The 27,458-nt window shown below is 44.0% G+C and overlaps 1 protein-coding gene across 3 annotated transcripts in view; it reads left to right on the forward strand.

Moving 5' to 3' along the window:
- Window positions 1–27,458, forward strand: part of ATP11A (ATPase phospholipid transporting 11A) — a 912,970-nt gene that overhangs the window by 845,803 nt on the left and 39,709 nt on the right. For all 3 annotated transcript variants that reach the window (XM_078657659.1, XM_078657658.1, XM_078657657.1), the window contains exon 28: window positions 407–572. In XM_078657659.1, the coding sequence (XP_078513785.1) occupies window positions 407–572 (166 nt within the window). The remainder of the gene's footprint in view (window positions 1–406; window positions 573–27,458) is intronic.

A 27,458-nucleotide genomic window follows, 5' to 3' on the forward strand; every position in this document is an offset into this window, starting at 1 on the left:
GCTTTTGAGTCACTGGGTTCTGGATTTTCTTGTTTTGATTTTCTCATGATAAGCCTCTTCTTTAATTGGAGTTTTTAAAGAGGGCTGTTGACTGAAAATCCAGGAGTGGGTGACATTGGCCCTGATGACAAGCTAGGAAGAATTGAACGTTGTAAACCAGGTGTTTGTGCTTTGATTTGAGCAGTGGTTGCAGAGTGAGTAGGGGTATTCAATTACTCTTTATGGTTTTCCTTCCCCTTTTCAGGCAGCTTGATTTTGAGAATGACATGACTGTAGAATGCATCTCCTACCCCTGATGCCCCCTTGATATCGACCTCTAGAAAAGTCAGGGCTTTTACTTTGGATGTCAAACGTATGCCCCTTGCCTGAGTGTTCATTTCTGTCTTGTGGTCTTTGCTCCCTTTAGGCCTTTCCTCAACTATCAGAGCATGTACTACGTCTTCATGCAAATGTTGTCAAGTGGTCCTGCCTGGCTGGGTATCATTCTCCTAATTATCATCAGCCTTCTTCCAGATGTGCTGAAGAAAGTCCTCTGTAGACAGTTATGTCCAACGTCAACCGAAAAAATTCAGGTAAAGTCCACGTTCCTGCCTCCAAATTATTTTTATTATATTTTAAAACCAAGAATGCCTGTTTTTCAAATTCGTACGCCTTGGAGGAAGTCAAAGACGAAGTGAAATGCTACAGAATTTACTGTCTGCCGTAATGTTGAAATCATTTTAACAAGAAAGCGATAAAACAACATGTTTTCCCCAAGGAACATATTCCATCAGAGCACTGTTATCTGGTAGAGATGTCAGGCTCTGCAGCATGGAGTTTTGGTAAAACGAAAGTATAAACGCTGCAGGCACAAAATCTTTCTACAGCGCAGTTAGGGATTTGTGGTTATTCAGTTGGTAGAATCAATATAACATTGCCCTCAAGGAGCCATCCTGTTTTCCGGTTAAAAAACCTACGAAGCAGAGGTGGCCGGATGGGACAGATTGCTCCTCTGACATTTCACTTTGTTGTTCCTTTCATAGAACAAAGGGGTAAGAGAGTGGTCATTTCAGAATATAGGTTATATATAGTGAAAATTCTGATATGATCATTTTTTACACTGATCACTTCTACGCTCCCCAGACCTTTTTTTCACACAGACTTTCTGCCACACATCTTACTGCTCGAAGTGACCGAAAGGCACTGTACAACAATTGTGCATCCAGGTTTTTACATTTCAGAGGTAAAAGCAAAAAAGTATTCATGTGGCAGGAAAACTGGAATCCTGGATGGGGCTTTAAAATGCAATCCTATTGAACTGTTTGAGGTATATAAAAACACAATGCCCAGTCCCAGCATTTTAAACAGGGAACAGTGGCGGACGCCGCACATTCACATATGTACAGACACACACAAGTGTACACAGGCAGATGTGTGCAAGCAACGCGCATAGCAGTGACAGCATTCAACGCTGTGTTTTTTAACTCCCTTTTGCTGGCTAACTTCTCCATGTGTTCTGCACAGGCTATACACCTAGTGCCAACACCATCAGTGCTTACTCCGCCCTGCGCGCATACACTTACATACCAAGGAAACCATGAGACATTTTTTGTGGGAAAGCCGTGATGCAGGTTTATTTCATACAACACAGGTACTGGTAGGTGGGTCAAATCAAATCAAATCAAATAAGCTTTATTCGGTTCATTTTGTTTAAACCATAAAAGCAACAAATAAAAATACATACATGTATAATTGACTCAACAGAACATATACAGAATAAAAAGAGTCCAACTTGAAACAACTAAAAATCAATTTGACAGTCTACGTGCAGAATCAGAAAGGGTAGATGGATTAGTGGGACTAAATACTTTGGAACCCCTTTCACCAAGAATTGTGGTCCAATGTCAATTGCGTTTTGGGAAGATTGAATCGGGGGCCAGGATAGAAATCATGCAGGTCCCAGATGGAAATGGGGCCATCTCCCTCTTTGGGCAGAGAAAATCGCAAGTAGGGGACAATGTTCACTCTCTTAAATTTAATTAAAATCAAGTCGCCCGGGATGACTTTGGGTGACGTGCCTAGCCACCCCACCCTCCTAACACTCAAGATTCCACCATCCAAACCAGATGGCAATGGTCTGTTATGTTGTAGCCAGGAGATGGTTTTGTGTAACAAGTCTTGTTGGGTTTCCAATTTACTCTGCCTGGATGCTGGGACCCCAGAGAGAACAGCCACATAGGGGGCGGCTTCCGGTGGTAAATTAATCCGGGGTGCGGTCCTGGGGACTCTAAGAGGTACAGGTACAGAGTTAAGGGTAATACTCCGGCTTCTTGGATTGGGTATCGACATTAAAGGTTCAAGAGTTTGCGCTTTCGTCATGGGCTTAAGCTTTTCATTTTTACTGGGGAAGATGGGGTGGGTGGGTGTAGCATTATTTTCAGTTGGGGTGTAGGTCCTTAAAACAGATTTTTCGATAATGGTCAGCCTGTCTCCCAGGGCGTCGATTTTTGTGACCAAGGGTGTTAAAGCAGATACTAAAAGTTGCTCTATCTGGGCCAGTAAGGTCAAATGAAGTGGTGATACAAAGTCTGGTAATATGTTCACGGTCTCACCCGGCAAATTTAAAGGTGGATTGAAAGGAGATGATGAAGGGCTTGTGCACGTTAATTTGGCGTTAGGTGATTTCCTAGAGACATTGTCTTTTTTCGCGTCAGGATTTCTACTCACTATGGGGGGGTAGACACATCCTGGGCGTAGTTCGTACCACACAAGGCATTCAACTCCTCCCAGATAGACATGTTGAGAAGAAAACGATAAAAGAGAGTTCAACGACTAGGATTAATGAAAGACAACCCAATACCTCCACCTTCGTTGGGGCCAAGTGGGGTGCCCCGTCCCATCCTCTTCAGTCCTCTGAGGGCCACAGAGGGCCCGCCCTTTGCCCGGGCTTCGCCCGGCGTCCCGCTTGCATCCCGCGAGGGAGGTCCATCGGGATTTTAAAGCGCCTCCTGGCGCTGCTGTTTGGTCACGTGGTTTGCAGGGGTTCTGGGGATTGTAGTGCCCTGCCCTGCACTCCACGCAGCGACCAGCGCTTCCCTAGATAGTAGTGGGAGCGGGCAGCGGGAGGCAGGCAGGCAGCAATCCCAGCAATTACCAGAGGGTCAGCAGTCCTCCCGGGCACCCCAGCGGTAACGGAAGGCAAAGACCCAAGATGCTCCCCCCGCTCTGCAGGTCCGTCGGGATTTTAAAGCGCCTCCTGGCGCTGCTGTTTGGTCACGTGGTTTGCAGGGGTTCTGGGGATTGTAGTGCCCTGCCCTGCACTCCACGCAGCGCCCAGCGCTTCCCTAGATAGTAGTGGGAGCGGGCAGCGGGAGGCAGGCAGGCAGCAATCCCAGCAATTACCAGAGGGTCAGCAGTCCTCCCGGGCACCCCAGCGGTAACGGAAGGCAAAGACCCAAGATGGTTTTGGCAGTGGGTGGGTCATCTTACAGGCGATCCAATGCGGCAGCCTCTCGCTGACCCGCATGCCCAAGGAGCCATTTTGCACGGCGAGGCGATGCTCAGACGGTGCAGTCCATTATCACTTTATTTTGTTAGACTCCCGCCCCCCCTGTCAGGGCGGGGAGATGAGGCACACCCCCGGTCGGTTCAGGCCCCCCGACCGCCCGAAGGACTAACGGGGCGCCGACGCTGTTTCCTGGAACCCCCTCGGCTCCAGGTTCTTGGCTCGGGCACCCTACTGTGCCAGGCAGAGGTATTTAGACTGTATCCTTCTGCCACAGAGGTACCCCTACTGTCCATCTGCTTCCAGATCGCCCTGTACTCCGCCACAGCTCTGGAGGAGGCCCCCGTCGATGACAGAGCCCCCCACCTACCCAGTTACCGGCACCCTGCCGCCGACAGGGCTTCATGTAAGTCTAGGAGAAAGACATCCATTCCCAGCCCAGACAAATGTACTCCGTCGCTTTCATAATATCCTTCAGTTCTTTCCTGTATCAGCACGTGCCTAATAAACCCCAGGCCCCTCCTTTCCATGAATTTCTGCATGGACCTGTTGACCCTCTTCCGGCCTTGCTCTATTGCAACCACCGACCGTGCTCCCCTCCAGGCCTTGCGGGGCACAATCTCAGACCATATTACCTCCGTGGCTCCCAATTGGTTAGTTATAGCTATCACGTCCTTCTGCATGGCTTCCATTAAGGCTCCCCTCCCCACTTTGACCAGGTCGTTCCCCCCTAGATGGATAATCAGGATGCTGGGAGGACCGCCCCGTGCTGCTAGACATTGCTGAAGTCTGCCCCTCAGCTGACCCCATCTCATTCCCGGGAAACCCAGCCAAATAATTCGAGTCCTCGCTAAAGTCAGATCCCATCTCTTGCGCATCGCCCACTGCTCCAGCCTGGTAATGTAAGAATGGCCCATCACCCACACGCAACAATCGGCTGCAAGAAAAGACACCATTGGCATTACTGTTTTATTTATAAGTTGAACACTGCACTCCAAACAAAATTATTTGCTTTTTTTTTTTTTTTACATCTACAAAATGAATTGCTGCACTGCAAACAAAATCGGCATTGAAGAAATATCTGACAACACTCCAAAATCTCTACTTTTGACCGTTTTCATGAGAAACATGCCTGCCGCCCTAAAGGCTCCTCTTCCCTACCCACGTGGATAGGCACGGCCGCCTGCGGCCACCGGAACTCAGGGGCGGACATAGCGCTGATAGCAAGAGGATGACCACCTACCCACCCTCTTGACACCTTCCTCACCCAGCCCAGCCCTGTAAGCAGCAGTGGCCGCCCCTATCCTAAAGGAATGGCTTGAAAATTTTTGACCTTTGTTGGTGGCTGGCAAACCTGCCCTGGCCATCACTGAGGCCATCACTCGCTCCAACTGGAATTTGGTCAATGGTGTGCCGTCTGCGTGAATTAAGAAGGTGCCTGCTAACAGAGGCCTGATTTTCAGGTATTCCCTAACTAAGGTTACCGGGCAATACCTGGGATCCTCAAATGCATGTAAAGTGATGGACACACCCTTCCCCACTTGATCTGTTTTGGATTTTCGTAGCCACAGTACCAATGGATCCCTGGCGCAGACGTCCATCATGTCTAATGCCCTCCCTGATCTGTCAGATTTGGATTTGGCCACTAGCTCGCTGGCCCTAAAGGCCCCAAAGAACGCTAAGCAAAAGGCTGTCGAGAAGAGCTGGGCCTCGAATGCCGAATTCGTGACTGCCGGAACTGTGTCCAACATGCGCTGGAGAGCCGGGAACTCTATTCCTGCCCTTTTGTTGGGAATCCTCACTTCCTCCCTGGCCCACCCTTTCAGTGCTGCCCTAATCCTGAATGAGCACGTTGGATCCTGTTCTCCATTTAATTGAGTCTCATGTTTCAGTGCTGCCAGGTGGCCGCACACCCAGGAGTGGGACTTGCCAGCCTCCCTTGCCCATACTACAAAAGTCTCGACTTGTTCCGCTGTACTCAATGCTGATGCTCCCAGGGACAGGATCACATCGCTGAAAGTTGTCTGTTGGGCCGCATATCTTCTCCTGGTTGTATGGGCCAGGGAACGTTGCCCCATCCTCTTCAACCGTTCCCCCACTGAAAGGAGCCGCCATAGGGTAGTCGGGAATGGTGTCATCTCCTCCCCCGCCTGCGGCCAGGCCTCCCGGAATCGTGACAGCTGAAAGCGAGAGAGAGCGTCAGCTGCCACATTCTTGACACCTTCGACATGCCTAGCCCTGAACTCAATGTTACTTCGCAACCCTGCCCTCACTAACTCCCTCAGCAGACTTAAGACTAACGGGCAGTTGGCACTCAGGCCATTGATGGCTTGGACCACCGCTAAGTTATCAGACCAGAACACCACCTTCTTGTTGGCCAATTCCCCTGGCCATAAATGCAGTGCCCCACAATGGGGAATAGCTCCAGGACCGTTATATTGGCAGTCACTCCCTTCTTGCTCCACGCATCCGGCCACTTCATGGCACACCATTTTTCTCCAAAAATCACCCCAAATCCTACTCGACCGGATGCGTCTGAAAATAGACATAAGCCCTGGCTACTCTCCCAGGGGGCCCTCCATATCACTGTGCCATTGAAACTCCTCAGGAACTCGTCCCACATTCGTAGATCTGCTTGCAACCCCGGCCCCAGCCTTACAAAATGATGCCTCTTCCTCACGCTGGCCGTCACCTTTGACAACCTGCGGGAAAACACCTTACCAGCCGGTATGACCCTCGCTGCGAAGTTCAATTTGCCCAACAGCCTTTGGACCTCCTCAAGCGTTGCCCTACCCTTGCCAATCATTGCACTAATGTCCTGCCTCAGTTCACCCACTTTCTCCGCTGGGAGTCTGGATTCTCCTCTGATTGTGTCAAGTTCTATGCCCAGGAATGTCAGTATCTGAGCAGGCCCTTCAGTTTTTCCCGGTGCTAATGGAACACCTAAATGTTCCGACATGACTTCAAAGGCCTGTTGGGCCTCAGCGCATTCCTGAGAACCCTCCCTGCCAAAAAAGAGGAAGTCGTCTAGATAGTGGGTGACTTGGTGAATACCATGCCTGCCCATGAGGGCCCACTGGAGAAAGGAGCTGAATGCCTCAAAGTAGGCGCATGAGACCGCGCAACCCCTGGGCATGCAACGATCGAAAAAGAATGCCCCCTCCCACTTGAAACCCAGCAAGTGTTGACTGTCTGGGTGAACTGGTAGGAGGCGGAACGCTGACTCGATGTCTGCCTTGGCTAACCACGCTCCCTTGCCTGTTCTCCTGATCAAGTCAATGGCCATGTCCAGCGAGCAATAGGAGACCGAACATGCCCCCTCCTCTAACCAATGATTGACTAAATTGCCCTCCGGGTAAGATAGATGGTGGATCAACCTGTATGTCCCGCAGAGCAGCCTCGGACTAGGCGCGGGAACTAAAGGCCGAGCCTAGATGCTGGCCCGGTCATATACCCTTGGACACGCCTCCCCCGTCCCCAGGTGAGCCCTCCCCATAGGCTGTTGGCCGAGGGGGCGTCTCAGGGGGGCGCGCTGCAGGGTACGCTCGCCCGACGTGTGGGACTAGGGCGCTGTCCCCCCATACTCCCCTTCGTGTCGTGGTGCCAGCGGCATTTGTCACAGTAATCTGAACCCATTGACAGTCTATTTGTCTTAAGTACCACTGAACCTGCACTGTGTATGGTTTTAAATAAGACGTGGGCCTCTGAATGGCTGTGGGGTGCTGACATGCTGCGGCTTGCTGAAGATCTATGGGGTGCGTCTTCAGGTCTGAGCATGATGATCAGCCCTCCAAATCTACACAGCTCTTTTCGTTAGCACTTCAGGTAATGTCAGTGTGTATTTCCCCCGGCCTCTTGGGAGCAGACCGTCAGCGTGAGGTTGCGGGTAGGTACCCTTTCCCTGTATTTTTTGCAGCGTTGGTCAGGTTTTGGCAGTAAACCTAATCGTAGATGAGCACAAAATATCTCCACTCTGACTTAACCCATGACTTTTTGTTAGGATCTCCGTTTGTGCATAGATTCTTTAACTGGAAGAGAGCCTGACTTTCTCCCTCATCCGGAGTTCATTTCCGTCCCGCTCCAGTCCCTCATCTAGACACAACCCATGAGCCCTTTGAATTTGGGAGTTATCAACCCCTTACTCTGATAGCAGTGCTAACTACCCTTTCAATCACCCCTCTCTGGACATAAAGAATTACTGCCATCACGTATAGTTGTGTCCATGGCTTATTTCTTCTAGAGCAGGAGGCCGTTCCTTCCGTAGCAGTGCAGCCCTCCTCTGGAATTCACTGCCCACTCACATTCGAAGCCACACCAACTACATGACTTTCAGGAAGGCCATAAAAACACACCTTTTTCCCATCATGTAGCCTTTGCCTTCCCTCCGTGTTAGTTACTTTGCTGACAGCGCCGGGACTCACCTTTGCTGGGTTGGGCAACTGTTGCGCTATTCAAATTGCAGTAACATAACATAACAGAGCCAGACAGCCATAGTTCTTCAGGGGAAGATAAATGCCACCTGTAGGTGGCCTTGCCTCTCTGCCCAGGTTGATGTTGCCTGTGGTGCTTCTCAGCTCCTGCTGGATCAAACATACTCTATAATCTAAAGTTACACCCACGTTCTTACTTGAACACAGGCGATTAGTCGCAGGTCAAAGGATGGTGGCAATTACATTTCTTAGGGGCATATGTAGGTAATTTCCATTTTGCGATTCTCAAATAGCGATTTTTAAGGGATCGCTATTTGAGAATAGCAAAACGGAATGTAGGTAATAATTCGCGATTTTTTTGCGAATCTCTGACATTCCTTATTTGTGATTAGCAAATTGCGAATCGCAATTAAGGAATGAGTGTCCCATTCATTCCGTGAATGGGGATACATTCTCAAATTGCGATTTTCTGTGAGAAAATCGCAATTTGAGAATTGCAATTCCAAGGGTGCCAGGGTGTCCAAAGGACACCTGTTGCACCCCTGGAATGTGCCTGTAAGTACATGTGGCACACATACATGCCCTAAGGGAATGTCTGTGCGCTGTGGCACTTTGAATTTTTTTTAAAAATGCATTTTTAAAGGAAATCGCAAAATACCATCTACTTGAAGTAGGTGGTATTTTACGATTCCTTATGCCAAAATCACAATTTTTAAGGCACCCCTACATAGCATTTAAGGAATCGCAAAATTGCGATTCCTTATTTTGCTAAGTGCCACCTACATACCAAATGGGCGTTTGCAATTCGCAAACGCCTTCCTACATATGCCCCTAAGATCCTGCTATGATGGTCTTTTTTTCGCTAATAAATGATGAGTGCCCTACATCAGTATTGTTCAGTGGACCTGTAAACTACTATAATTGCACTGGCGTGGATTGTGGAAATATAGACCCACACAGTAAAGTCGCACAAATGTATGCTGTCAAAATAAATACCATGCAAACATATCTAACTGCAAAAATTTCGACCTGCACCTAATCTCACCATGGTGCAACTGGACTCAAATATGTTAGGACTGAAACTGAAATGATAACTTAACCCAGTCTTAAAATAGATTGGAACTGGGTAAGTTTAGGAATTCTTGTCAAAACGCACATTTTTTTAGATTTTTTTTTTAATGGTTTGTTTTTTCTTAAGTGTACATTTTTGCTTTTTTACAGTACAAGTCTGTGTTTTTGAAGTGTGCTTTTTCACCTGCAACCAACATTGATGACTATATGCCTTGGGAATTCATTCATTCATTTAAATCTTTATTTCGGCATGAATACCATAAAAGAACAGTTACATAGATACAATAAAACATTTCTTTTAAAAAAAACACCACTTGCTATATAAGTTCGTTCGATTTTCATGTCAGTTCTCAAGTAAAATCCAGAGGGTTAAAACATTCATAAAAACTATACGATTTGTTAAGAACAATTATGGGCGACAGGAATGAAAATTCATCAATTATCCTTCTGTTGTTAATAAGCCGCAAATTTTGACATTTACAATTCGTATCCCATTTTTTTTCTTAGGAAAAAAATGCTATGCAAGAATTTGCTGACACTAAATACAATAGGTTGGCTAGTGTTAGACAAAAAAATCCTTAAAGCATGGGAACATGATCTTACACCTAGTATTAAGCATATAGGTTTAATCCATCTTTTTCTAGCCTGAGCATATGCTGGGCAGAGAAAGAGGATATGTGACTCTGAGCATATGCTGGGCAGAGAAAGAGGATATGTGACTCATTTTCTTTTTGGTTACATCCACACATGGTACATAACTCATCTTCTCCGTGGTTTGTCGGGTTTGCGCCGCCAGACCAACGAACCATCGTTGAACCGATTTGGAGATTACCATATCTAAATTTCAGAAATAAGGTCTTTGCTAAAGGTGGTTCTATTTCATCCAAAAAGGTCTCGAAGAATGGATCATCTTTGAATGTAAAAAACCTTGTTACAAGTGACCCACTAGATGAAGCGTTTTTGGTCATATCCTTAATGTACGACCAAAATCACTCCTTTACCATAGTTTTTGAATTAGGTGGAAGTGAATCTGGGTGTTCCCAATAATGCTTCAAACCTAGTAAGGTAAGCCAAAATTTAACATGCTTAAACCAGGGTATCACCTTGAAGCTGTCAAGCTCCAGGATTTCTATGAGCCCATCTCTATATACTTGCAGCTCGGGTACCCGCCACAGCCTGATCCATAATAATAAAGGACGTAGAATAATATGATGGTCCGTTCTACGAAAATTTAAATCTAGCTGAAGTGGGACCAGAGGGGTACTTTTAGGGACTCTGACCAAACTTCTCAAAAAGTTATTGTCCAAGACCCTGAAAGCATCTTTGGACCATGGGCCCCAGATTTCAGAACCGTATAACACTGCCGGTTGAACCTTAAATTTAAAAAGTTCAACTGCAGGGGACACGGCCTTACTGGTGCTTTTGCCTTGCTCTCTAAGAATAGGTTTTGTATTCTGGCTAAACGTCATTTTACATTTTTCCAATTGGGCTTTCCATGTGAAATTGGAGTCTAATGTTACCCCCAAATAACCAAAATGCGGGAAAGATTCCAGTCTTAGTCCATTTAAAGTTGGGCAGCCCTTGTCAGTTTTAGTTGGATTTAGGACCATACACTTTGTCTTTTTCCCGTTAATCTCCAGTCCTTTCTTATTACAATAATCGTTAAAAGAATTTAACAGAACTTGGAGACCTTTTTTCGTCTGGGAAATTAGAATGGTATCGTCCGCAAACAATAGGGAAGTAACTTTTTCGCCATTCAACTTTGGAGAATCATTTTTGCATCCCTCCAAATATAGAGGAATGTCGTTCACAAATAGCGAAAACAATGTGGGTGCCAGTACACACCCCTGGCGCACTCCACGTTCAATTGGGATTTTGGGAGTTAGTTCCCCTTTTGGGCCCCAACGAACTCTCGCAAAATTACCTCTATGGAGCTCTTTAATTTGGGCTATCAAAGTGGGTGGCATCCCTACTAAACTCAATGTTTCCCACAATAAGTTACGTGGGACTAAATCAAACGCCGCCCTTAAGTCGACAAATGCGACATGAAGTTGGCCCTTCTTAATCTTTATGTATTTCCAATAGAGGCAACAAAAGCGAAAGATTTGATCAATTGTACTAACTTTAGGTCTAAATCCCGCTTGGTATCTAGACAGGATTGCCTCTTCATCCAGCCAATCATTGACACGAAATAGGATATGTTTTGTATAGATTTTTTGTAAAATGTCCATCAGACTTATTGGACGATAATTTGAGGGGTCCATCCTATCGCCTTTCTTGTAAATTAAAACGATTTCCGCCCCCTTCCAGCTCTCCGGGAAGTCCAGGTTCCGGGATAACTCGTTACACAGATGATTAATATACGGAGCCCATATTTTTAATTCGTGTTTATACAAGTCTCCCGGAATCTTATCTAGCCCAGGAGCTTTGCCAGACTTGATCTGTGTTATTGCTAATTCTGTTTCCCCTAGAGTAAAATCCAAAGTATCCCTCAGGGTAGCATGGCTTGGGGTTCCATCTGTAGTGGGTCCCCCATATTCCTTATAAAGGTTAGAAAAATGGTTTACCCAGGTCCGTTCGTCTAGATAGACGTCCTTAACCACTCTACCTTGGTGATTCCCATTCGCTATCAGCCTCCAGAACGCTATGTTATCACGTATTTTTGCTGCATGGAGCAAATCTGCCCATTTTGCTTCCTCCCATGTCATTTTGCATGTTTTTTGGATCAGTTTGTAATTCTTCCTGGCTGCCATGACATCTGGTTGTGCCTTTGATTTGATCGCATTTAAAAGCGTCCTCTTAGACTCCCTACACTCTTTATTATACCAGGGTTTACTATGTGGCAGATTATGGGTCTTCTGCTGCCCTTTCCTCGGCATCTTAGTGACTAGGAGCTTCAAAGCATCAAAAAATTTTTGGGTGCAACTTCATAAAATAACTACCATTATCCTCCTTTGGGGTATTATTTGAATATGCTCCAAAGATGCTAGCAAAGAGCTTATAAATTTATATTATAATTTCCCCGTTATCCAATATTAGTGGCCATTTAAGAGAACGTCTATTATTACTAATGTGAATCTCATTGTGGTCACCATCGGTTGCTTCTCCAATCGGGATAGAAGCTATGTCCCCAAATAGGGAGTCCTCAATCTGAAGAACTAGGGGGAAATGATCACTTTCTAGTCTTTCAATTACCTGCATGTCATGGAGAAATCTCCATGATGACACCGAGGCAGTAATGTAATCTATATTGCTTTTGTATTTCCCTCTATAAAAGGTATGCTTCTTCACAGTGTCTGATGGTAACCGACCATTGCATGCCCTAATGCTATGTTCTGCACACAGTTTCATCATTTGGAGGGCCAGGGGCGAACATTTAACTGATTTAATATTATCTAATACAGAGATCCCATTTGCCTCGTCTTCTTCTAACAAGATATCGCTAAGCCCCGTAATGGGCTCAAAATTACAATTAAAATCACCTGCCATGATGACATAATTCTCTCTAGTATCCAGTTTACCCAATAGAAGATCTAAATGGATTAGTAAAGGGGATTCTCTTGTGAGGGGTGTTGGTCTATTATAGACATTCACTAGATAGAGTTTTTTCCCTTTACAAGCAGTAATTTCCAGAATCAATATGTCAGGGGAGTTGGTATCCATTACTTCTATATCCACTCTTAGGTTGACTTTTACCCAGATCAACAACCCTCCCGAGGGCTCAACAACCCTCCCTTGGGAATTCACATTCAATATTCAAGCTTTGCATTATGCTGAAGATCCCGTGACCCAAGGCTTCACACTAGCAAGGGTTGGTGCAAAGGCTCAAGGCAAAGTTTGTGATAATGCTAACTGCTTTACTTGTTCGTTTGCCTCTTGCCTTTGACCAACTAGTGAGAGCTGCTGCCACTTTGTGTAGTCACCAAATTACCTTATTATGGTGATGTTTAAACAAATGCTGCATAGGCTTTACTATAGATGCACTTTTCTCTTCATGGCTTGACCCTACCACTCTTAAGCTTGCTTGAAACATTTCATGGCCATGTCACCTCTGTAGGCTATTCATTCTTCCCTTTACATGATAGCTGACTGGATCGACTGTGTTGCTCTTTATCTAACTTTTATGATGCCCGCCTGGTGAGATCCATTGTTCGTCATAATAACACTAAGTTCCTACAATGACTTTGAGAGGGTTGCTGGCGATAAGGCCTAGGTCCCAGAACAGCAGTTTCAAGTGAAGTTTTCCAAAGAAGTAGTAACTGACAATAAGGATGACCGTACCATGGTAGAACCATCTTCCACATACTTGAGCGATGTGGTGCACTTGTGCTTGTCTACATGAGAGAGCGTAACCTTCCAGAAAGCAAAATACTAAGTTTGTGTTGCATCCTCTAGTATTTGATGCCTTGTTGAGGCGATTGCTGTTGGTTTCAGTACAGGAAAATTGCACTTGTATTTCTAAATCTGGCACAAATATGGATGAAACCTAGAAAAAGAATATTTGCCATGGTCATAGTGCAACATTTGTGCCACATGCCCCTAAGGTTAATTAGACGTAGGCCGAATTCCCCAAGTGCTTTCCGACTACTTGTATACACACAGGAAACAAAGATAACCCTGTTTCATCTGTTCCCCTCTGACCCACCCCTGTTCTTTCCTCTAAGTAATTTTGCAGTATTCAGCGTGGGGACACACTGTTTTTGGGTAACCAGTCGCTTTATAAATGGTTTTATTATTATTATAATAATATGGAGCTGTACACTAAAGCTCTTGATTTCTTAGTTTGTCGTAATCCCAGACTCTCCTTGCTGCAGCAAGCCTGTGTCGCGTTCTTCTCATTGAGTACTCCCAAAACACCTTTGTCAAAATGACATTTGTGTTATGTCCTCCCTCAGCTTCAATTACCTCCAACTTAGGTTACACCTTCTAAGGGGCTATTCAACAGCCTAATATGTCTGAGCCAGAGAGATCTGTGTCTGGCCTTCTTATTGATTGGTTTAAGTAAGCATTGTGCCACAAATACTGTATCAGTTGTTGATCCAGAATTTGCTCATGGTGTCAGTCATAGTTTGTGGGCTCAAAGCCATGCATGAGCAGTGCTGTCTTCTTTTGGTAAGAGCCAGATGTGGTAGTAAGAACATATTATCCCTGTTGTTTTGTCCTTTTACCAGTGCCACTCTCCTTCTGTGCCTCAGTGAATGGTTAATGCTATGCTATGGTCCACATGTTGCTTTCGGCACAAGTGAATTCATGGTGCTAATGCAGAATGTTGACGAGAAATAAACAAGACTGCTCATTGTTGGTTAAACATAAAAGATTTCAACAGATTCATAAATGTTCTCAAGTAGTAAATAAAAAGTTACATAGCTCATTCCAGAGGTCAAAGGTCAGAAAATAAAACGCTTATCCTTTAGAGAATCCCTCTGGCCCGCTGGGCTCCCCTGCCCTAGTGGGGAGTGTGGTGTCGCCAAGAATCTAGGAATCTGGTTCAGAGCCGACCTGGGCTTCCGTGAACAGATTAAGAGACTCTGAGGGACATGCTTTGGCACGCTCAAAGCCCTAATGAGGTTCTTTCACCTGCTCCCCCGCTCTGCCATTCTATCGCGTCTTGATTACACTAATGCCCTGTACATTGGCATCCCCGGGTATCTCCTGGGGAAGCTGCAGGTTATTCAGAGTGCAGCTGTCAGGCTCCTGTTTAACATCCAGAGGAGACTGAGCATACATAAGCAGCTCAACAACTTGCACTGGCTTCCCGTGGCTCAGCGAGTGCGCTTTAAAATTCTGACCCTGACACATAAAGCCCTACATGGTCCATGCCCCTCATATATGAGCTCTATGTTTGCTTTTTACCTTCCCAACCACACTCTCCGCTCTGCCTTCCAAAGACGGTTGGTAATTCCCAGGTTTCGACGAGCACGACTTGGGGGACAGTCTTTTGTGGTTAAGGCCACCACCATGTGGAATGCTCTGCCTGATGCTCTGCGACATACCAAGGAACTAGCTACCTTCAAAAAGTTCCTCAAAACCCATCTGTTCAAGCAATCTGTGTAGCCTTTCTCTCTGTTTTGTCACTGACCTCCCTCCGCGCCAGGACACTCTTGAGTAGCAGTGCGCGATACAAATCCCTATATAACATAACATAACATCAACGTATTCAAATATCATGTGAGTCATGTTATAACAAGAAACAGTATCTCAGTTCTATGAAATGTACTTTAAAAAATAAATGTTACTAAAAACCATACAAATATGTCACAATCTAGGTTATGCATCAAGTATACAGTGATACAATTCTGGGTTTATTAAAAAGTTACGTTTTTAAAATGTTTGTGGATCCTTACATAGAAATCCACAAATCTTAACCTAGGATATTTCATTAATGTATCAAGTCAAAAAAGTGATATTAAAATGCTAATATGGTCCAAATAGCCATGCACATAAGGGACACACGCAGAGCTGCCTCTAGTGGATTAGATAAAAAAATAAAGGATGTCACAGAATCTTTATCTTTCAGTTGAGAAAAACTCCTTAACAGAAGCACTGGTAATAGTTCATTCTGTTTTTTAGACTTCACTTACAGTCCTAAATGATGCCAGAAGTGATCCAAGTTAGGGTTTTGGAGCACTTTTTCCGCGATACCGAAGCTCTGTTTTCAGTTGGTCCTATGTACAGGAGAAGAATATTTGAAGGTGTCTAAAAAATGCACTTGCTGTAAAGATGAACCAAACTCGTACCAGGAGAGCAGAAATTAACTGTTCAGATTTCCAATTCTTAGTTAACTACATTGATGGCTGTCTATATTGTACATCTAAAGATTTTAAATAAATATCTTTTATCTCACTGCATGGTATTACACTTTTACCACTCCCCACGGTTTGGACCCATAAAGTGCTGATGTTCTGATTTTAGCGCTATAAGCATGACAGAGGTGGCCTTTTCTTTACCCTCATTCATGAAGAATCTAGCCACTGCAGAAGCCTTTTTAGCATTTTACTTTCTGGTCTTATTAAGATCCCTTCTTTGCAAATCAACTCCAGTGGATAGCAACTCATTGGTACTGTGTTGCAGACTGATTGCCTGAGCCACTGCTTTTTTTTAGCAACAAATCTTGGCTGTGACTCGTGAGTGAGTACTACTGAGCTCTTCGGTGAACTGTAACTCCTCAGCACTGGTCAGTAGTCTTAAAACAATCCATTGGGTGAATGGGACAGTCGACCTCACCATCATCAGCAAACAAGGAGGCGTTGCACTCAATTCAAATACTTTATTTCGGCCTATAAGGCCATAAAAGTAAAAAAAGACAATTAAATGCAATACATACAGAGTAAAAATTTAAAAAAAACATTCCTCCAATATTCACTACAATCTGGTCTATATACATATGGTTCATTACAATTAATTTTCAGTCTAGATAATTTCCATCAATTGGTCTTTTTTTTTTTTTTTTTTTTTTTTTTATATCCTCATATTGCGATTTTTATGTTTTTTTGGTAGTATCAAGGTTCAGCCTCTGCAATTACCATGCCAGCCCTGCCCCAATATGAGGGTGTGAGGGGAGTTTCTCAGCCAACAGATTTTGCAAAGGGGTCTCCTTTAAAACCAACACATAAATAACTTTCTGTGTTTTTATCGTTCGTGGAGGGGAGATAGCCACCTTGACTACTCGATGAAAATTATTTTCATCCACAGAAGTTTCTATTGCGTAATCATCGGATCACTGTTCCATCTCGACCATTAATTAACAGGATTAAAGTGGTTTTCCCATATTTCCCAAAAGTTATTTCTATTGGATTGCTTTCCCCTTCTGTCTAGTTTGTTTGTTTTTATGACTGAATTCATCCATTCACCAACCGTGGGGGTAGATGAACCTACCCATTTAATGCATATCTCCCTTCTCGCAAGAAGCATCATTACAAAAACCAGGTTTTCTTGTATCTTTGTTAGGCTACCCACTCCTATACTGTTATTATCAATCCCAAACAAAACAAGGATGGTACTTACAGTTAGTTGCTGATGTAGTATCGCGCTCAATATCTTACCCACTTCGGACCAGAACTCAATGAGGGAAGGGCAGTCTTTGAAGATGTGTATATCATCTGCCTTTTCCTTTCCACATTTCGGACATTTTCTTGATGGTGCACCCTTAAATTTGGACAGTTTTTTAGGAGTCCAATACGCCCTGTGGATTGTGAAAAGATGATTTATTTTTAACGCTGCAGATTTTAATGTATCCCAGCACTTTTCGATTGACTTTAACCAAACATCTTCTAGATTTGGGATTTGTAGGTCTCTTCCCCAAATTGAGTCTGCTATCTTGGCATCTTCATCGTCAGAAGTTATTAGTACCCAGTACCATCTGGCTATCTCTTTTTTTATGGGTAAAACTTTCTTCATTTCTCTTTCTAGTTCTTCGGTATCCTTTTCATGTTTTGTCAGGGTTTTTGCCCAGCTGGCTAGCTGGTAATATTTAAATTTGGAGATGGTGAAATTTGTAATTACTTGGAGATCTTCCCAGGGTATCAGTGTTGACCTCTTCAGTATTTGTCCTCAATGAACTATACTTGCATTTTTCAAAGGATTTGCCAAACTGTCTTTAAAGCATTCTGGGGTACCTGGGGAGTCCCATATAGGAGCTAAAGAGCTATAATATGAAATGTTTAGGGTTCCTCTGATCTGAGCCCATAGCCTAGCCGCGTCCTTTAAAATCTTTAGTTTTATTTTTTTAAAGTACTTTGGGTGCCCAAATTTATACAGAAAGTGGTCGGCTTTTCTGGTTAATGCTTGGAGATAATCAGGGTAGTAGTGATGAACGCCCATCATTGATCTCATATTTTTGAAGGAGAAAGCTCTATAGTATTCCCATAAATCAGGGCTCGCTATCCCTCCTTGTAATTTCCTTCTCCTGATTTTTTTCCACGATATTCTGATTCCTTTGGAGGCCCAAATAAAGCTTGAGATTTCTCCCTGCAGTTTCTTTAATGACTTTTTTTTAAATTCAAGCGGTATTGTATTAAACAGATATGTATATTTCGGGAGAATAGACATTTTAATGATGTTTGATCTGCCTATTAGGCTTAAGGGGAGGGAACTCCAGGTTTTTAAGAGCTTTCTTACTTCGCCTGCCACTCTGTTTAAGTTCAACTGAGGAATTCTTTCCAGGTAATGGACTACTGTGATCCCTAAATATTTGATTTCTTTCTTAACTTGTTGATTGGTGAAGTTAGAGTTCCAAGACATAATCTCTGTTTTTGAGTGGTTTACCAAGTAGCCTGAATTTTTCCCAAAATTCTCAAGAATGATTTGGATTTCAGGTATGGAGGATTCATAATCAGTAGTAAAAATCATTAAGTCGTCCGCATATAGGGCCACTTTTTTGGACCACTCCTGGTGTTTAAATGGGAGTATTTTTTCATTTTCCCTGAGTAAGCTTGCTAAGGGTTCAATGTATAGATTGAATAATAATGGCGAAAGTGGGCACCCTTGCCTTGTGCCTCTTTCGATTCTTATGTTATTAGTTAAATCTCCGTTCACCAAAATTTTAGATCTTGGAGTCTTATAGATCTCTTTCACCATATGTCAGAAGGAATCCCCCAGATTGTTTCTTATCATTACCTCGTTTAGAAAGGCCCAGTTCACCCGGTTGAATGCCTTTGCGGCGTCAAAGGTAAGAATTGTGAGTGGAATTTTTTCGGAGGAAGCGACATCTATTGCCCCAAATAGTTCATGAGTTAAATCATGAATCTGTCTTCCTTTGATGAATCCTTTCTGGTCAGAGTGAATTAGCTTGGTCATCACATCCCCCAGCCTTTTTGCCATGATTTTTGTGCAGATCTTGTAATCACAATTGAGAAGTGATATCGGGCGGTATGATTCACATAGTGTCTGCTTTTTTCCGGGTTTTAAAATTATGGTGATAATGGCATCGTTCCAAGAGTCTGGGATCTTTTCATGTTGTTTTTACACCCCATTAAGTAAGTCTGTTATTTGTGGAGATAAAGATTCTCTGAGTGCCATATATAGCTCATTTGGGATAGCATCCGGTCCCGCCGCTTTTCCTCTTTTCAGCCCTTTTATTGCATCTTCTACCTCTTCTCTAGTGATTACTTCATTTAGAGATATTTTCTGTTCCTCTGTTAGAGATATAGTGGGTAGACTATTAATGTAACGTACTATTTGTTCTTCTGTTGGGTTTATGTCTTCAGAGTATAATTCACTGAAAAATTTAGTAAATTCCTGCCTTATAACCGTATCTTCAGAGGATGGTGGTGATTGGCTATCTTTTTGGATACTTGCTACCTTATTCCTCGTTAAATCTGATTTTAGTTTCCAGGCCAGAAATTTCCCGCATCCTTCCCCATACTCATGGTTCGCTAGTTTGCTAGCTTCCCATTTCGAGCTTACTTTTTCTTCGAGAATGTCCGCAAGGCGATCTTTTTGTCTTTGCCTTTCTGTCTCCATCTTCTCCCTTTGATTGTGCTTTGCTCAACCACTATTTGCCCATCTATAAGAGTTATAGAGTCTTCCAACTCCTTTATTTTGAGTTTTATTGTTTTAGATCGATATGCTCCTAGGCTTACTAATTTCCCTCTAATTACTGCCTTATAAGTGTCCCATAGGATTTGTCTTGATGTGCCTATCCTATTATTTTCAAAGAAGGATTCTGTTTCCAGTTTAAGCTCATGTAGGCAGTGTTGGTCTGACAATATAGCCCTTTCGATTGTCAATCTTCTTTGCGTTTGGGTTTCTGATCTTTGTATCGTAAGCTGGACAGCAGAGTGGTCTGACATATGAGCAGGGAGATGTTTTAATGTAATTATGTCTTTTGTCAGGACTCTGTCAGTTAGGAAATAATCAATTCTGGACCTATGTCCAAGTTTCTTATTATATAGTGTAAAAGGTTGTGTTTTGTTCCCTTTTATTTTCCAGATATCTAAAAGGTCTAAGTCTCTCTTGTAGTTTCCGAGCCACTCTCTCATATTTGGAAGATTTTTGTGTCTTCCCAGGGGCGATCTGTCGACTTTAGGGTCTATAATTATGTTGAAGTCGCCTCCTATTATTATTGGAGAAGTAGCTGACAGGAGGTGGGTATATAGGTGTTGTAGTGGCCCTGAGTCATCTATATTCGGGCCGTAATATCCTACTATTGTGTAACGATTATTTCCAATTTTTGCTCTGACGATTGCCCATCTGCCTTTATTGTCTACTTCGGAGTGCTCGAGTTTAACTTTAAGAGATTTCTTGAACATAATAGCTATTCCTGTTATGTTACAATTCTGATTTGTACACACATTGTAGTCCAACCCCTCTAAATTTTTTGAAATCTGGGTCCACTCTTCTTTTAATAGGTGGGTTTCTTGTAAGATAATCACCTTACAATCTGAAGCTTTTAAGTATTCTAAGATTCTATTTCTCCTGTTTTTTACCCTTAATCCATTTACATTCCACGAAAGTATACTAAATTTTTTATCGATTGATCCCATCATTTACTCGAATTGTATATTGCATGCAGGGTATCATTGCTATTAAATTGGCTGACACCTTGATTGCCCTGGTTTTCAGAGACTTTGAGGATTTTTTTTGTTGTTTTTTTTCCCTATCTTGCTCCCCATCCGTGTTCTTTTCCATATATTTTAGTTTTAACTTAAGCACATCATGTTTACCCACCCTGGGGAAGCCTCCCTTTTCTTTTAGTAGGGCTATTCTTTTGCCCCTTTCAGGCTCCTGACTCTTATATTTCTGATTACGCCTAAATTTTGTTTTAACCACCTTCTCCCTTATACGTCTCTTTGGCAGTTCTAGTGGCTTGTAGGATTTTCAGATCTTATATTGGTTCGGGCCATCTCAAGAAACTCTTTGACCTCCTCGGGGTCTCGTATGTTCCGCATTTTATTCCTCCACATGATTCTGAGTGATGGGGGGAACTTCATTTGCACTGTGGCCCCTAAGGCTTTTATTTCAGTCATATATTGGCCCAGTTCCCATTGCCGATCTTGTGAGGCTTTGGACATATCCGACCTTATTCTAAAAGACCAGTTGTCTTTACTGAAGACCCCTTTTTTCAATGCGTCACCGAGAATTCTCTCCTGTATATGTTTTGAAGTTTACAAGAATTTTCCTGGGAGTTTTCCTCTCTTTCGCTCTTCCGAATGGATCTCGATGGACCCTTTGTATGTCTTTTTCTAGATTTTCCTTGCTTGCCCATGAGAAGTGTTCTGCGATGAGGGAGATCACAAAGCTTTTAATATCAGAACCTTCTTGATTTTCTGGAACATTTAAAATCCTTATATTGTTTTTCCTGGCCTGATTTTCTAAAGATTCGAGTTTCTCGCTCATGTTTTTTCCCTCTTGCCTTAGTGCTCTGATCTCTTTCTGATTGATGTTTACCCTCTTACTGAGAGCTCCCACCTCTTCTTCTACTGCTGTGACTCTGTCCCCAGTGCGTTTAATTTGCAGTCTAATATTTCACATGCATTTTGTATTTTTCCTTGGTTGGCCTCTGAGATTGCAAATCTCTCTCTCATTTCATTTAACATTTTTTCCATGAAGTTCTCCGAAATGTTAACCTGAGGGTTATTATTGCCAGTTGAGGGACTCTCCGCTATCTCTCTTGGTACTTCCTTCTCACTATGTTGTTTTTTCGCTATTCCTGTTCCTGTTTCTGCTTGAACTGCTTGAACTGCTTGAGCTGCGTTATCAGCTCCCTCCATATCTGCCGTGTCTATGTCTATGTCTTTACAATTTGCAGGTCCCTTCCCGGAGTTCTCTATAGGGTTTTTCCTTTTTTCTTGCGTCTTTGAAATTGAGTCGATTGAGTCTATTATTCCTGGGCACGTGGAGGGGTTACTCCTTGCTTCTATCACCGAAGACTGATTCTGTTCTTTCTGATTCCTGTGCTATGAACTGGTAGCTTGCTGACCTAGGTGTTGAACTTTAAAGAAAGTTTTCAGGGAAGTAGTGATTTTTGCCTTGGGAACGCCCTGATTTTTTCCGCTGTGACAGCTTTTTCTGCTCTGAATTTAGGAGTGGGACGTACCTTTTTGGGCTTTTTACCAGACTTTTTTGGGGTTACTCCTTTATTTATTGGAGGAACAAAAACTTGATTGAGGTATTGTCTTCCTCTTAGGTTATAGCAAGATTTTGCAATATAGTTCAGTTCTTTTTGCGTGTCCTCTAGTCGTACTACTTGAGGTTCTACGCCCTTTTTTGCTCCTTTTTGGCTACATAGGCTTTGTGTTATAATAACTTTATCATTGTCCTTTGTCACCCCTTCATTGCCTTTCTCTCCGGAAGAGTCTGTGGAGTCTGTGGAGGTATCTATGACAGGGTTTGCTGGAGCGTTAGACCCATTGAGAGCCCCCTCGTTGTCCCCACCACTCTGTTTCTTGCTCATGGACCAATGAATGCTATAACTTAGGGAGGTCAGTTGGTAGTTTAGGTCTTTTTCCTCCTCTACTGTCTCTGTCTTTTAATCTGGAGCACTGTCATAAGGAATCTCCTTAACGCTTTTTTGGGCGTGTGCGGAGTTAATTGCGAAGATTGTGTTGCTTGTGTCTGTTTTACTTACACTCACCGTCTTTCTGTAAGTACGCTGTCCTTTGAGCCGGCTGTCGTCTTCCTTCTGTTTTCTGTGTCCCCCTGAGCAATCTTGTGCACACTCTTGTGCACACTCTGGTCGTTCTAGCTTCTCCCAGCCAGCACTGCCGCTCTCACCCCGGAAGCAAAAGCCGAGTCTCCCGGCAACACTCCGGAGACTCCTCCTTGCTCGGACCGCAGCAGCCCAGGTCCCGCCACACAGACCAGCCGCGTCTCGCGTCTCCGCAACCACCTGATCTTGCAGCCACAGATCCTCACTCTTCCCGGCGTCCGTAACCGGGTAAGTTTTCATGGGTGCTGAGCGCTTCGGTTACTGCACATAATTGTAGTAGTCGGAGTATGGCGGTAATTCTCTCTCTCTGTTACGATGTCATGCTTAAGGCAGGTTTTCGCGCAATTCTGTATTCAAGACAGGAGCCTCCGACCGGACAAGTTACCCGGCCGCCATCTTCCCCAATTCCGTCTTCTCCATCAATTGGTCTTAACAATCTGGAGGTAAGCCACTTCTAAAGTGCTTGTGCAATGTAATCAAGGTAAAAATGCAGCGTGTTCTATAGTAATAGCCAGTACCTAGAAAGTACATATCTAATAAATGCTTGATGGAGCAATATCTTGTACTCTATCATTAGACTCGATCATACACTTGAGGAATTTTAAGAACACCACTCTTTGTTGGGCCTAGGTCAAGACTATAACAATGGAAAAGAGTCCTGGCTAAAATACATACCCACCTCCTTTAAACAGGAGTGTTTTTTGTGCATTCCCGGCCGGTTCTGTAGCTAACAATTGCCTTAATGTTGGCATAGAACACAGTAAGACCCTAGGCACAGCTAATAACATCACTGTGTGACTTGACACATCCCTTGATTACCATTGATGAAAGTTTTAAAATATGGAAAACCAAGATTGATGGAACTTTATTTAATCTGTGTATTCTGGGCTCTGATGAGTTTAATACATTTGCACTGTTTTGCCAATTCATTCCCTCTGAAGAAGCCGGATGCACATTTGAAATTCTTTTCTCATCTTCTCAAAAAAAGTCCAATGTAAACAGTATGGGGTATATTCCTAAAATTAATTTTACATGTGCAGATTGCCTCATGTATAGTACACTTACACCTTGGTGCAAACCTCCCCATAGATCGAATTTACCATTTCATGTAGAGCTCTCGACCTAGATGTTGACATTTGAGGTGATGCTGACTCCTATGACTGAATTTACAACTGAAAAATTGCTATTAATAACTTTTAACCTGTTTGTGGAGATCCCACCCACAGAGGAGGAGATCTCCCTATGTAAAGTAATCGGGCATTTTAAGAAAATACATTTTGAATTACTAATTAAATAATGTCCTTTATTATAAATAATTAAACTCAGTTTCCTAATTCATAGTCATCTAGGACTACCACAGAAAAAAGGACCATATCATGCAACATTTAGAAAGTAATACAAAATATTTATTAAAAAAAGTTTAAAGTTTATTTTCAAATAATATTCAATTCAATCAATTTATTTGATATATTTCCCTATGTGTTAGTATTATTCTTGTCTCCGATGATTCCACTGGAGGTGTGTTTCAGTACCAGTGGTTAGCCATGTATGATGCTTGACTTCCTCCAAGGCATGACTGTTGTACATTTGACCATTTCTGATTAATACTTCTAACTACATATTCCTCACCTTGTGAATACCTCCAGGCGCCAGTCTGTATCTGGAGAAATTTCTCAGCAATATATTCGCGTCACAGTAGGTAGCGTCATACTGTTCCACATCGACTTCCTTCCTCCCCAGAAATTACACCGAAGCCACATATAACCGCCACCTCTAAGTGATAGTGTCATTTCCTTTCTTTCAGTGCCTTTGACTGCAGATCTGGACTGCAGATCTGGAGCTCTCTACCATGGCTTATGTCTCTTAGAACATTTAAGCCTAGTTATTTTCCTACAATGTGCAAGAGAATATATTCACTCTGCAGATCACAGGTTTTAAACCCTGCAAGTACAGTCACAAATAGTTGTCCATGACAGGTTCTCACCGGGTTTGTCTCTGGTTCCTGGCTTAATTGCACAACTCAAAATCATGAGGGGACTTGTACAGGATGAACCCCAAAGCAATCTGGGACCACGAGGGCAAGCTCTACATCACCAAGCATGTCGGAAGTCGCATAAGGGCCGGTCAAAGTCAAGGACACGTACTCAGTTCTGAAGTCATTTTCGAGAGCGGTCTGTTTCCCACGCAAAGTCATCAGGTAAGTCTAAGTCAAAGTGAAAACATAAGAAGTGAAAACTTGATGCACCTTCATCACGCCACTTTCGTCAAGAGAAGTAGTGTGGATATCAGGGTTCTCTTGGTACTGATCCCAGTCAACTGCTACAGAACCAACCCCCGCACTCGTCCTGATCCCACCTGAGTGTCCAGGTTCATCAGCCACGCGCGAAACAAGTTGAGTGCTTTGAGGAGGCCTTGTTGCCTATTTTCAGCACCCTTCTGGCTCTCTTAAGTGGGTCTCAGAGCACCAAGGTTGCAAAAAGGCCTCCAGTCAGATTACAGCTGGCAGATCCATCCCTAACACAGTCTGTGACTCTTGACCCCACTGTGTGGTCCGCCCTGACTACGTGGCTGACCCCAACATGATTTCTCACCCATTCCTGAGATCCTCAGTGATTCCCTGTCTGGTTCTGATGCCATTGATGCCGGAGGAAGAACAAATTGTCCTTTTGGACTCTAAAGCAAATCCACCTAGACTAAAGTCGCTCCTTGTTCATCCTCAAGCAAAATCAGTTGTACCTCAGTCTGACTCAGACGGACACTACCTTTGCCCAGCGAGATTTTACCCACAGTTCCTGAGGAATTTTGTGCCAATTTAGCTCAAATTACAAAAGGCGGACAGGACACTGTGAAGTACGTCATTCAATCTAGTCTGTTTGGGTAGGGCGGTGGGTTCCAATGTAGTGCTTCAATGTTAGTATGCATAATATCTACAGGCTTTTTCAGTGACATCCAGGCTTCACTAATGGCCTTGTCATTTGATGGTGCACATCCCTTCAGGTGCAAAGCAGATTCGGCCATGGTGTGCTTCAAAGAAAGCAAAGCCGCAGCAAACTCTCTTGACCTCTCAGAAGCCATGCAGCACTATTCCCAGCAGTTTCATCCTTTTCAGGGCTTCTAGCAAAGGCAATGTTCAGACGTGCTTCTGCAACAACAGACCCTCCAATGTTTTCAAGGTCAGGATTGGGGGTCCGGCTAAGAACGTCCAGGCCCTCTGGGGCAACATACTACTCAGGGGGCTATTGGGAGGAATCCAGCATCAGAAATAGGGACTGGATGCTACTCCAGTAATTTTTGTGCCGAAAAAGGATGGAAGACATCCTCCTATTTTAGATCTTTGCCCTCTAAACATCTTTCTGAAAAAGGACAAGTTCAAGATGCTTACCCATACCCAAGTTCTATCTACCATGTATCTAGACGATCGGGTGCTGGCGTTGAACTTGCAGGATGTCTACTTTCACGTCTATGTCCTGCAGTCCCCCGGACATTACCAGTGTCCTGTGCTCCCTTTCTGCCTCACCAGTGTCCATCAGGTAGTCAAGAAAGTGATGGTGGTGGTTGCTGCACATCTTTAGAGTTATTGGTGAATACCAATCTTCCCATACCACGGTCACTAACGGCTGAAAGTAGGCTCGCCTCAGTCAGTCTTCGACAACCTCCAGATGACTTTGAACTTCCTCAGATCTTTGGGGTTCTCAACTAGCATGCTGAAGTCACAGTTGACTCCTTCACAGAGGCTCCCATGAGTTGGAGCCATTCTTGATACAGTGCAGTTTTGAGTCTTCCCTCCACCTCAATGATTCAGACAGTGATCCCGATGTTTCAGCCTTTGGCCTGAGTCTCACGGAGAGTGGCTCAGAGACTTCTAAGCCGCTTGGCCTCCTGCTTCCTGCACATGGTGGCTCTGCAGTATGGGACCTGAAGTTCCAGTGTGCTCTGCAATGGGGGAATCTGTTGCATTCCATCCGGCTGATGAAGGAGACTGCAAAAGATCTGCAGTAATGGCTGCTAGACTGCAATTGGACGAGTGGGGCACCCCTCTTATTATTTTGCACAGAGCTGACGGTAGTGATAAATGCATAGTTGCTTGGATAGGGGATCATCTGGGAGAGGTGGAGGTCAGAGTAGTCTGGCCCCCAGCGGAAACCCACCTCTACATCAACTTGTTGGTGTTGCTGGTGATTCTTTTGGCACTGAAAGCTTTATTTCTGTCCATCATAGGGAGGGACTAGCGCAGGACCTCATGGCTAGCTCCACAGCCATGTGGTAGTGCAACCAACAGGGTGGAGTTGGGGTGTGGGTCCTGTGCAAGAAAGCTCTTTACCTCTAGAAGTGGCTAAATCATCAGGGCATTTCTCTTGTCGTTCACCACCTGGCATAACCTTCAAACATCAGGGCCAACAAACTCGGCTGTCGTTGCCTCGTGGATCACAAGTAGCAATTACACTCCGAGGTTGTGCAGGGTGTCTTCCGGCAATGGCGAGAACCCTGGCTCAGTCTTTTTCCCACTGGACATAACGTGCGGTGTCCATGCCATTGCACATTTATGTTCCCAAAGCAGTTCTCCCTTGGAGGTGCCTTTCCGCCTACAGAGGAGCTCTGGACTTCTGTATGCCTTACTGCATTTACCTCCCCTGCCCAAAGTTCTAAAGAAGATTGGAAACTAATGGGCCCAAGTCATCTTTTTGGCACCTGATTGGACCAGAAGAGTATGGCACCTGAACTTCTGTCCATGAGCATTGGTTCTGGCTTCTGCTTCAGGAGGATCTTCTGTCCCAACAGTAAGACTGAGTCCTGCATCCGGGCTGACACAACCTACAACGACTTG

The sequence above is a fragment of the Lissotriton helveticus genome, chromosome 8 (genome assembly GCF_964261635.1).
Source record: "Lissotriton helveticus chromosome 8, aLisHel1.1, whole genome shotgun sequence".
NCBI lineage: Eukaryota > Metazoa > Chordata > Amphibia > Caudata > Salamandridae > Lissotriton > Lissotriton helveticus.